Consider the following 11,582-nt stretch of genomic DNA (forward strand, 5'->3'; position numbering starts at 1 on the left):
CGCCGCCCCCGCCCCCGCCACTCACGCCCCCTACGGCTCCCCATTGGTCGGACGCTTTGCCTTCCCACCCCACCCCCCCTGAAGGCCAATCATATTCTCAGGCGGAGCAGTAGCATTTGCGATTGGTTGAGTAGGGTCGGGGCAGAGCTGGGCCACTGCAGATTAGGCAACTCGGCCAGGGTGGGCGGGCCATGTGTCACCACCCTGCCAAACGGTCAGCGGGCCTTGGAACCCAGCAGGCGGACCTGAAGAGGCGAGTGACCCCAGGACTCACCTGCTGAGGGGAGGAGGCTGAACTCGAACCCAGCGTCTTCCGGGTAAGTTCCCACCTCCTCGGCGCTGGTGGGACCGGCCTTCCCGCCTTTCAGGTGGCGAAGCTGAGACTCTGCCAGGACGTCCTGTGCCGATGTCACACAGCCAGGGCGAGGACTCCTGCCCAGGCCCTACAAAACTGGCTGGCCAAGGACTGGAACCCTCTGCGGGTTATTCACGCCCTCCCTTTGTCCCGGGCCAAGTTTCGCATTGTCCTCGTGGGGTGGGTGGGTTTAACCTCCATTTCTCCGAGGAGGAAACTGAGGCTCTTGACAGAGTGTGAAACTTGCCCAAGGTCACACAAGCCAGGAAGTCCGGACTGCAAGGCTGGGTCCGCAGAGGCCACGAGGGGATCTAAGCAGCCCCGCCCGCCCCCAGGTTGCCGCCCATCTCAGGCCACCCTTCCTCCTCCGGCCTAGGGCTCCCCCAACCCAGAGCTCCGTTCTGGACCCACTCATCTTTCCCTTGCGGCATACTCAATTCTATCTCCAGACCTCCTCACATTCACACACACACTACCCACCCCAGTTTTTCATCTTATGCCAAAAACCAGTTCCTCTGTCCAGTTCCCCAATTAGTCCCTGGGATTTGCCACACACAGACCAGAAAGCTGGGGGTCTTCTTTCTTCATCCTTCCTCCAAAGCCAGTCCCACACACCCACTGATTCTCTCTGTCCTGCCTCCCTCCTCTCTGCCCCTGCTGCCTGAACTGTACCCTGGGCCTCGCCCTTGCCCCACTGGACATCAGCCCCAGCTTTCTGCCTGATCTCTGCCTCCAATCCAGTGCCACAGCAGCCAGAGAGGCCTCCTCTTTTATTTTATACTTTGAAAACTTTTAATGGAAGAATATCACATATGCAGGAAAACATAGAAGTCACAGATTCACAGATCAAGTAACTTCACCAAGTGAATGCTCTGGTATAGACAGCATCCAAATCCAGAACATCCTCTACACCCTAGAAGTCCCCTATACCCCTTTGTCATTGTCCATGAAGGATAACCATTATCATAACTTTAACGTCACAGATGGGTTTGGCTGGGTTCTCATCTTATGTGAATCTTACCATACTATATTTGTCCCTGACTGCACAAACTGTTAAACACTCAGTTCAAAGGGAACAGTGTAGAACACAGTGAAAATCAGATCTCCTTCACATTCTGTTGTCCTTCAGTGACCTATTCCCCTTCCTGAAGTCCCTGCTCCTTACTGCCTGCCAGAGTGCAGATATAGATTGTCATACACTTTTCCCATCCTTTTTGGGGGCCACAAATGGAAACATTGCTATACACGCCATTCTGCCATTTTTTATATATATATTAACATTAACATCTTTTGGCCACCTTTGCATATAATTACTTTAAAAGCTTGTAATTATTCCTGGCTGCAAAGAATTTTATAGCATAGATACACCGTAGCTCATGAAACAGTACCCTAACTTCGAATGTGTAGGTGGACTTCTACTGGCTTGTTCTGCAGGAGTCCGGTAGTGAATAAGCTGTTTCATTTCACAAGCAAGTCTGCAGGATACTTAGGAGCAAGTTTTCTGGGTCAGAAGGCTCGTGTATCTGTTATTTTAACAAATGTGGCCACATGGCTCTACCATGTAGGAACTATCCATAGGCCTCCTACCAGCCTGAAGGGGAGTTTCTGGCTGCTACAGACCTTGTTGTAGGTTTTTGGACATTTCGTCCTGACCTGGCCCTGTCCCTCCTGCCTCCAGAAGAGTGAACACCATGAGTAGGAGTGAGAAGAGCACTCCAGGGGGGAGGGAACAGCATGGGGCCAAGGCCCTGAGGTCCCCAGTCTCTTGCCGGAGGGGTTACATCTTAGTCCTGAGGACAGAGAGGAGAGTTGCTGAGATAGGGGAGTAAGAGTCAACTCTGTGTTTTCAAAAAGATTGTTTCCCCTCTCTCTTCACTGCCTCTGGGAGAACTGCTGACCCTGCCAAGACAGATGGGTTCCCTGTTAACTCCAGCTCGGGTAACAGCTGTAGTTAAGCAACCAGTTAATTCAGTGTGGTTTTGTTTTAGAGGGCATTTCCATCCCATTATTTTTGAGATAAAATTCGCATAGCATAAAATTCTCCATTTCAACCATCCACTGGTTTTTAAATTCCAGATATGTCACACACAGAACATTTTCATTGGTAGATGTGTTCCATAGAAAGAATAATTATTAACACCTGCATGTACGAACCACCCCACTTGACAGCTTCACCCGAGGGTCAGTTGTGGTAGCCTCCTGCCCTTCACTGGGTCTCCCATTTCCCAAGTAAATTAAGGGATAAATGGGTGAACCCGCAGAGGGGGAGGGAGCTGCAAACAAAATCTCAGATGGAAATCCCTAGGTGTGCAGCAACTCAGGGACCCAGGAACACTACTGGGACATGCTGAGATTCCAGGGGCCAGGGTTCCAGATGCTCTCACAGGGAGGCAGCCAGGCCTCCAGTTCTTGCAAGACCTTGGTGAAGCCAAGGGTGAAGCCCTTCTAGGTCTCAGCACCTCCTCTGGGGAAGGGCTGCTGGGCTGCTGTCTCCACCAGCTCACGCTTTCTCCCCCCACCCCCCTTTTTAAAAAATTATTGTACAATACACATAACATAAAATTTACTATTTTAAAGTACACAGTTAAGTGGCATTTATGTACCTTCAGGATGCTGTGTGACATTTCCATCCTCCCAAATGCAAATTCTGCCCATTAGGCAGTCACCCCTCAATCCTGCCCTGTTCCCAGCCCCTGACCCCCACCAATCTGCTTCCTCTCTCTATAGATTTGACCATGGCGGACATTGTGTACACATGGATTCCTACACATGTGGCCTATAGTGACTGGCCTCATTAAGCATTGGGCTAAGGTTCATCCATGATATAGCATGTGTCAGCATGTCCTTCCTTTTACAGCTGAATAATGCTGCACTGTTCAGCACAGCAGCCTTTCTGAGCCCCGGAAGGCAGTTCGGCTGGCTGCTTCACACCTGGGTAAACTGAGCTTCAGAGGCCAAGTGGAAGCTGCTCCCCCCAGGCCATGAGAGGGATACAACTGGAGAGGATGTGGCTTTTTTTCTCAGGAATCACATCCCGCTCCTTGGGTTACCCACAGTGGGCCCCTGGTCAGGTCACATCACTGCTAAGGCCTCAGTTTCCCCCAGGGGCAGGGTGAGGGTCACAGTTGGAGCCTGAGATGCGAGACAGTCTTTAAGGACTTGGAAGATATCCCCATGCACTGTGCTGTCTCAGGAAGGAGGGGGCTTCCCAGGGCTCCGGGGAGCGAGGCTGAGACTTGGGGTGGGCAGGATAAGAGGGGGCTTCCCAGAAAGTGACCTCCCGGCTGAATAGGACACATTAAAAAAGTGTTCTGGGCCTGGGAACAGTCGATGCAAAACCTGCAGGTGAGAAGAAGAGAGTGAGAAGGGCCCTCAAGGTTTAAGTGCATGGACCCTGGATGTGCAGAGAAGGCACACATAGTCCCTGCCTGACCCCACCCCTTGGCCCCTCTGCCTACCCTCAGGACATGGCAGCTGTGAGGCCCTGCCTGGGCCGAGTCCTCCCAGGATCGTCCATACTATTTCTGTGTGACATGCAGGAGAAGTTCCGCCATATCATGTACTTCCCCCAGATTGTCTCTGTGGCCGCCCGAATGCTCAAGGTACAGGTCCTTCCTCCCTCAGACCCAGGGTGCAGCCCCTCCTCCCTCAGTCCAGGGGTGCAGGCCCCCAGCTCCTCCCTTGGGCTCAGGCTTTTGTTGCCCCTCCCCGGCACAGGTGGCCCAGCTGCTGGAGGTGCCAGCCATGCTGACAGAGCAGTACCCACAAGGCCTGGGCCCCACAGTGCCTGAGCTGGGGGCCGAGGGCCTGCAGCCACTGCCCAAGACCTGCTTCAGCATGGTGCCAGTGGTGCAGCAGGAGCTGGACGCACGGCCCCAGCTGCGCTCTGTACTCCTCTGTGGCATAGAGACACAGGCCTGCATCCTGGTGAGACCCTGACTGACCCCTGGGATCCCCCACCCCCGACCCCCCATCCTAAAAGGATGTTTCTTCCCAACTCAGAACCCTCTATCCCCTGGTAGGACCCCTTTCCTGACCCATTACCACCTCCTGACCTAGGACTTAATCCTCACTCAGGACAACACTCTACCTGGGGTACCTACCCTGCCCTGGGATCCAGTCGTAACCTGGGGTCTCCCACCCTGGTCCAAGCCTCCCTCATCCCCATCCGTGCTCCCCGGTCACTAACCCAGGACCCCTGTTCTTGTCTGAGGTTGGCCCTGACCTCTCTCTGCTCCTAGCACACGGCCCTGGACCTCCTGGACCGGGGCCTGCAGGTCCATGTGGTGGTGGACGCCTGCACCTCCCGCAGGTGAGAGGGTCCCATGAGGGGTGGGTGCATGTAGGGTGTAGACAAGACACCCAAGAAGAATAAGGAGGTGGATGTCTGGGCTGCATGCTGACACCCTCCCCTGCAGCCAGGTGGACCGGCTGGTGGCACTGGCCCGGCTGAGGCAGAGTGGCGCCTTCCTCTCCACCAGTGAAGGGCTCATTCTCCAGCTAGTGGGTGACGCCTCCCACCCCCAGTTCAAAGAGGTAACTGGGCCCCAACCCCCCACCTCTCATGCACCCAGTCTTTGCATAGTAGTCCGGGATCATATACATCCGGGAACACTAAAGGCTGCTGCCTCCTGGTGGGGGCGGGGGGGCGTGTCTCAATTCTCTCCATAAATCAATGAGAGCAGAAGCTGATGGCTTGCAGTGAGGACTGGAGAGAGAAAGTGGGGAGTGGCTTGCATCAGGTGGTCTGGGAGAAGGTGATTTTGGAGTGACATGAAGACAGGAGCAAACCAGGCAGATACAGGAAAGAACCATCCAGCAGACGCCATGTAGATGGGGGCCAGCCCTCTCCCCCATCTCTGGCACTCAGGCTCAGCCTTTCACCACACCGCCCAGTGGCCTTCCTAGTACCCAGGTCTGACCAGGTAGTCACCACTGCTCCACACTCTTTGTCTACAGGATAACAGGACATTCTAGAACTTGACATTCCTAGCCCTCTGATCTCTGCCCCTTCCCCTCCTCTTAGTTCAGTTCTGTTGATCTTTTATCGAGCACCTACTATGTGCCAGCCACTGTGACAAGTCTAGGGGCAACAGCAAAAGCCAGTTCGTATTCCATACACTTTGTAGTCTGGAGCTGGGAAGGGACTATACTGAATGTGTGAGAAATTAGCAACAGGGGTCTCTCTCACAGGGGGTGGGAAGCAGAGCCCAGAAAGGGGAGGAGCAGCCAGTCATGCAGAAAGTTTTTCTGGCTAAGGGACCACCTGGGGCCAAGTCCTGGAGGTGAGATTGAACTTGCCTTATTCCAGGAGCTGTAACAAGGCACAGTGAGTGAGTGTGGAGGAGGGGAGGCTGGGAGGAACTTGACCATGTCTTCATGGAAGATTAGAGATTTTAGTAAGCGGCAGCCATGGGGGCATGCACAGGGTAGCTGGCCATGTCAGATCTGCATTTTGGTACTGGGTGGTCAGTAGATATGGGTGGGGATCAGGACTGAGGGAGACTAGAGTGGTGGCAGTGGGGATGCAGGTTTGACTTATTTGTATTGTTTAATTAATGGAGGTAATGATGGGGTTTGCTGACACGTGCAGTGGGGGACTTTGGAAGAAGGCAGCCCACAGAAGGCTTCTAGGTTGTCAGCTTGAGCAGCTGTGCTCATGTTGTATACTGCTTGCAACAAAACAGCGAGTTTCAGGGGTCAAGTTGTGATGGACATGTAAGAGGCAGTGGATAAATGAGTATGGAGTTGAGGGGAAAGACATGGGTTAGATTTGGGGTTTGGGGGATGGGAGAGGTGAGATGACTTAGGAAGAAGCAGGTGTAGACAAGAAGCCCCAAGACAGAGTCAATAGTGGCGCAAGCCAGCTAAGCAGACCAAGATAGCAGGTGATCAGGAGCTAACCTAGATGGGTATAGTGAAAGGGAGGCCCCAAGAAAAGTTCAGAGTAGAGGGAGTGGTTGGTTTGGCCATTTGCTGCCAGGAAGGCAAGGGAGATGAAAGTGGAGAACTGTCCCTGGGATCTGCCATGGAGATGGGGACCCTGTACTGTTCCTGACCCCAGTCTTCCGGCTACAGATTCAGAAGATCATCAAGGAGCCTGTTCCAGACAGCGGACTGCTTGGCCTCTTCCAAGGCCAGAACCCTCTCTTCCACTGAACTCCCACCTTGCCTTGAGGGGATAGCTCCTTCCTGTCACCTGGACCTTGGTAGAAGCGCTTTCCCCCCATCCTTGAATCCCAAGAGTGGTGCAGTCCACCGGGAGTACTGCCCCTTGAGTGGGAAGGCAGGTGCTGCCTTGCCATTGGGCGGCAGTTCCAGGAAATGCAAATGAGCTTCTGGCAGCTGGATGGCTATTGGTGGAGCTGCGCTGGAGGTGGGGCTCTACCCCCAGCCACTTCAAGGAGCGGGAAAGGGAGGGGGCGGAGTGTCACAGACTGTGTGGGACCCGGACTCGCAGAATAAACATTGAGGTGGCTGTGGACCGAACCATTCTTGGGTTTGAGGGGTATTCCGGGGGCTGAGGGCTGGGGGAGGGGAGGAAGCGGGGTCCCCAGCAGGTGGGGAGGGGGAAGTGCCTCTTCTCAGCTCCAAGCCGGCTCGAGGCAAAGGCGAGGGCTGGCCGTGTCACATCTGCACGGAAAAGAGCTGCCGGCCGGGTTCCCCAGCACGCGCCCCCCACCAGCGCGCGCACGCCTAGCCCGGCCAGCTGCAGACACGAGCTAGCTCTGCCTCCCCCAGCTGGCCCCCCGCGCCGCTGCTACCCCAGACTCCCCAAGGGTCCCGCATCCGGAAAGTGAGGTGAGCGCGACCGCACTCTGTGCGGAGGGGGAAACTGAGGCGCTTGGAACATGGGAATGGGAGGAAGGAAGAGACAGGCATTCAGATGAACAGATGAACGGATGGGAAGGACAGACAGCTTCATCTGAGTGGGCCCTGCGTCCCCGAAGACGCAGGAGTCAGGGGATCCACAAGGGGCTCCCAGAATTCTGCAGCCCCTTTGGAAATCTGGAAGTGGGGACTCTACGGAACGCCCCTCCCACCAGTCAAGGCCCCTCAGCCCCTTGATTCGTAGTCCTTGTTCCCTACCCCCCTCAACCTCGGGAGCCTAAGAAGGCAACCTCTGAGTCCCCCAGGGACTCAGGCCTCAGAGTTCTAAACCAGCCCGCCTCCAATGAGGAATTAGAGACCCCCAAACCTGAAAAACAGACCCCTCTCAGAAAACCAGTCCCCAGAAACCGGTGTCAGAGTGCCCAGCACCCTCTCTCCCAAGGGACTTAGGAGTCCCAGCCTCCCCTCTCCTCCAGGACCCCCTGGGACCGGGCGTCAGCGCCCCGGCCCCCGCTTTCCGGATCCAGGTGTCCCCCCTCCTCACCCCCCAGCCTGAAGCTTCGCGTCTCCGAGGCCGCGCTCGCGTCACCATGGCAACAGGAGTCTATTTTGCGCTGGGAACACATAGCTCCCGCCGCAGCGGCCCCCCACCCCCACCCCGCCCCTCCAACCTGGGGCCAAGAGAGAGTGGGGGGACCTGGAGGGAGAGCGGGGTTCCAGAGTGAAGGGAGAGACACAAATTCTCAGAGGGTCAGAGATCTGTAGACAGCAAATCCGGGAAAAAGACATAGAGAAAGAGACATGGAGTCAGAGAGGTAGAGAGTTGGGATGTGGAGCCGGGGAAACAGGATGCAAAAGACAGAGACGCGGTGGGGGCAGCGGGGAGGAGGAAAATGCTGGCATACAGGAAATTGAGACTCAGAGAAGGGGACAACGAGAGACGGAGACGTAGGACAGAGACTCAGAGACGCGATGAGACGCGTAGAGACACCGGCTGAGAGAGAACAAAACCCAGGACAGATTCCGTTAGAGGATAGAGACCCGCCTCTGGCCGAGGGAGGGGGTGATGGGAGGCGGGTCCAAGAGGAGGGCTGGACCGGGAGACATCAGTGACTGGAAGGTCTAGGGACTTGGGTGGGGGGCGCAGGGATCGAGTCCCACGGGCCTCCGGAAGTTCGTCCCCGAGAGAGTCCACCTCTCTCGTTCTGTCTCTGCCTTCCTGGCGGCGAGCTGGGGGTGGGGCCAACGCTATATCCTCCACCCTGCCACCCCCAAGCCGGACTCCTCCGTTTCTCCCTCCACCTTCCCTCATCTGTAGGTCCACTTCCTCTTGCCCGCTTTCCACATCTCTACCCCAAACCAACACTCAACCTGCAATATTCCTGGGAGTTCCTCCCTTTGCACTCGGACCTCGTGCGCCCCGTCCCCACCTCTCCTTTCCTACCCACCGCGCAACCCTCTCCAGCCCCCAGCTCCTGGCATCAGGGCTTCTGATTCTCTTTCTGGGTCTGTACTCCTTTGGGGGTCTCTGTCCCCCTCTCTGGGCCTCTGCCCCTCTCCCAAGACTCCCTTTTCCTGTCCCCTCCCCTGGTCGTGCTCCAGGCTTCTCTGGAGTCAACTCTCCTGGCCCCACCCAGCCTACCGAACCCTAGCCCCCATCCAGCTGGCTGGCTCAGGAGAGAGAGGAGGCGGGATTGGCTGAGTTGAGACCAAGTGCTGTGCAGGGTGGCAGGTGTGTGTGTTGGGGGAAGGGTTCTCCAGGAACTCAGGGACTGAGTGGGGCCTGCTCCACAGCCCCTCCTCCAGCTGGCTCCCCTGATCTCTGTCCCTACATCCGTGTCTCTCAGGTCCCGGGCTGAGGTGGGATGCAGGGTGTAGGGAGTGAGGAGACTGGTGTTGAAGGGGCCTTCCTCTCTAGCTGTGAAGAAGCAAAGTGCCTCATTTGGGAGGGGATGTGGGGGGTTAGGGGTGGTGCTGTGTGTGTGGTGAGGAGTCACATGCCTGCTTCTACAATCACCACTTCTGGGTGAGGGTATGTTTGCACACATGTGTACACCGACAAGGTTGCATGACTGGGGGCTGTGATGTGAGTAGTTCCGTGTCCATGTGTAGCTGGCTTAGGCAGGTTGCTAGCCATGTTCTTGAGCTGTGTGTGGTCCCAATGTGTCACAATATCTAAAATTGTGTCTGAGTCTTGTGTGCTTTAGGATGAAACACACAGACATGCCTAGCTGTATGTCCACGTGGAGCTGTGCATTTCTGAGGGGGAGAGAAGCTTCCAAGTGTACCACCAGGACAACACTGGGTGTCCTTGAATGTTGTGTCTGAGACACTGGGTGGGTGTCCTGTGCTCTGTGTCACTGTGTGTAAAAGTTCCGTTGTATGTCTATGCATAGTTTTGTGTGAGCTAAGGGAGGAACTTGTTTCTCTGTATCCTTGCATCTGAACAGGCCACTGTATCCCTAGGTGTGTGTCCCCTCCCCACCTGTAAGTGCTGCCCTGCATTGGGAGGTGTGCGGTAAGGTCAGGAAGCTGTATTGCTAGAGGAGCTGTGCATGTGCATGTGTGTGTGTTTTTTGTGTTTTGTGTCTGGGTGCATTGCTGGGTTTAAGGAGATTCGTGCCACTGTTCCCTGCCCCTCAGAGTTGCCAATGGCCTGGAATTGTTGCTTCATGGGTATGTGCACTGTGTGCTGTTGGAGGAGACAATGGGAGTGTCAGCAAAGGAAGAATTTGTGTTCATGGGCCCAGTGGAGACCTGGCCCAGAATAGGGACTGAATGACATACTGCTAGCCCTTAAGGCAGCCTTTATGCAGATGAGGCAAAGGCACCCCCTGACCCAAAGCAACTCTCCAGTGTCTGTGGTTTGGCAGGCAAATGACACCCTTGTGTGAGTCTAAAAAGGATGCCCCTTCCCACAGATAGATGTAGCCCCAGAGACACACCTTGGGGAGGAGAGCCCTGCTGGATTCCAGCCAGATCCCCTTGTGCAGTGTATAAGCTGCCCAACCCTACATAACTCCATGAATGAAAGAATCTATATCGCCATCCACATCACTGTGTGCATGTGTCACTGTTGGAAGGGGTGGGTCTGATGCATGCCAATCATTTCCCTGTGGTGGATAATGTCATCCATGTTCTATGGGTGGTGGTACCCTGAGGCCCACGTTCAAAGCCCCGGTCCACTGGTTGGCCACTGTGGAGCTCAGGCAAATGAAGAGATTTCTTGGAACCTTGGTGTTCTCATTTGAAGTGTGTATGAGGGGGAGGGGGGCAGGGGGCTGGAAATTCCTTGATTACTACACCTAAATAAGGAACAGCATTTGCGGGGACTGAGGACCATATGGGTTTAAGTCAGAAGTTCTCAATGGGAGCAACAGTGCCCCTCTAGGGGGAAATTTGGCAATGCCTGGAGGTATCTTATGCTATCACCGCATGGGAAAATGTGAATGCTCCTGGCATGTAACCGATGCTGCCAAATACCAGTCTCCAGAAGTCAGTACTGTAGCGGTTGAGAACCATGCACTACCTCTTCTCACCTGCCTGGTCTATAAACTCCCATTCTCAACTCCAATCTCTCTCTCTCCCCCTTCCCCCTCTCATCCCTCCACCCACACCTCTTTCTCTGGTCTGCCTTCATTCCCTCTCCCTGTCCCCGCTGACTTTTTTCCAACCTCCTCTCCACTCCTCTGCTCCCTCTGCTCTTCTCAACTCCCTATCCTCTTCTTTCACCCTATCTCACCTCTTTCTCTCCTTTACCCACTTCCATGGATCCTTCTCCCTTCATCACATCTGTCCTCTGGTTTTTGTCAACCCGACCAACATCTCCTTCCTGAACATCTCTCCCCATCTTTCACTCCGGTTGATCCTTTCCCTCCACCCACTAACGCCATTCTCCTCCGGCATGGTCCGAGCTTGATTTTGTCGCCCCTCCCTAACACGCACGTGCGCGCGCGCACACACACACACACACACACACCCTCCTCCCCCCTCCACTGTCCCCCCACACACTCTCCTCCGCAGAGGATGTGGTGTACACACACACACACACACACACACACCCACACACAACACACACACACACACTCCTCTCCCCGTCCACTGCCCGGTTGGACCGCCAACATTTGGCCCATGCCCTCTCCCTCCATGATTCCTGTCTCCATCCGTCTACCTTCCCTCGGCCTGCCCTCCTCATCCTCTCCAGCCACCGCTCTCCAAGCTTCCCCACCTCTGGTCATCTCTCCAGCCCTCTTCCCCAGCTTCAGATCTCGGCTCAGCCTGGCGACCCTGTCCGACCTCCTGCGCGCCCCATGGCAGCCCTCCTGCTCCTCGGGACCATCCTACTCATGGCCTCGACCGCAGGTCAGGCCGGGGCGCGCCCGTCCAACGCCACGAG

At 55.5% G+C, this 11,582-nt stretch overlaps 2 protein-coding genes across 3 annotated transcripts in view; both read left to right on the forward strand.

Moving 5' to 3' along the window:
- The first annotated feature begins 151 nt into the window (after positions 1-151).
- Positions 152-6,844, forward strand: ISOC2 (isochorismatase domain containing 2). Of its 2 annotated transcripts, none has more exons than XR_001517251.2 (6): positions 152-317; positions 3,820-3,957; positions 4,073-4,282; positions 4,569-4,667; positions 4,774-4,891; positions 6,434-6,844. XR_001517251.2 is itself a non-coding variant. In XM_006915943.3 (6 exons), the coding sequence occupies exons 2-6, from the start codon at positions 3,823-3,825 to the stop codon at positions 6,512-6,514; spliced, it is 615 nt and encodes a 204-aa protein (XP_006916005.1). In that variant the 5' UTR covers positions 156-317; positions 3,820-3,822; the 3' UTR covers positions 6,515-6,844. The 2 variants fall into 2 exon arrangements, 1 of the variants encoding a protein (XP_006916005.1); XM_006915943.3 differs by having other exon boundaries at positions 156-317; positions 4,597-4,667.
- Positions 6,845-11,496: 4,652 nt separating this feature from the next.
- SHISA7 (shisa family member 7) overlaps positions 11,497-11,582 on the forward strand; it is a 10,740-nt gene continuing 10,654 nt past the window's right edge. Inside the window, exon 1 of the mRNA XM_015592518.2 lies at positions 11,497-11,548. Within this exon, the coding sequence (XP_015448004.2) occupies positions 11,497-11,548 (52 nt within the window). The remainder of the gene's footprint in view (positions 11,549-11,582) is intronic.

Source organism: Pteropus alecto, unplaced genomic scaffold (assembly GCF_000325575.1).
Source record: "Pteropus alecto unplaced genomic scaffold, ASM32557v1 scaffold326, whole genome shotgun sequence".
NCBI classification, from domain to species: domain Eukaryota; kingdom Metazoa; phylum Chordata; class Mammalia; order Chiroptera; family Pteropodidae; genus Pteropus; species Pteropus alecto.

Excerpts from the sequence above, each read along its gene's own strand:
- ISOC2 (XM_006915943.3), top strand. The coding sequence starts at position 3,823 with ATGGCAGCTGTGAGGCCCTGCCTGGGCCGAGTCCTCCCAGGATCGTCC. Across the intron at positions 4,283-4,596 it reads AGACACAGGCCTGCATCCTG|CACACGGCCCTGGACCTCCT; the intron begins GTGAGACCCTGA and ends CTCTGCTCCTAG. Across the intron at positions 4,668-4,773 it reads GACGCCTGCACCTCCCGCAG|CCAGGTGGACCGGCTGGTGG; the intron begins GTGAGAGGGTCC and ends CCTCCCCTGCAG.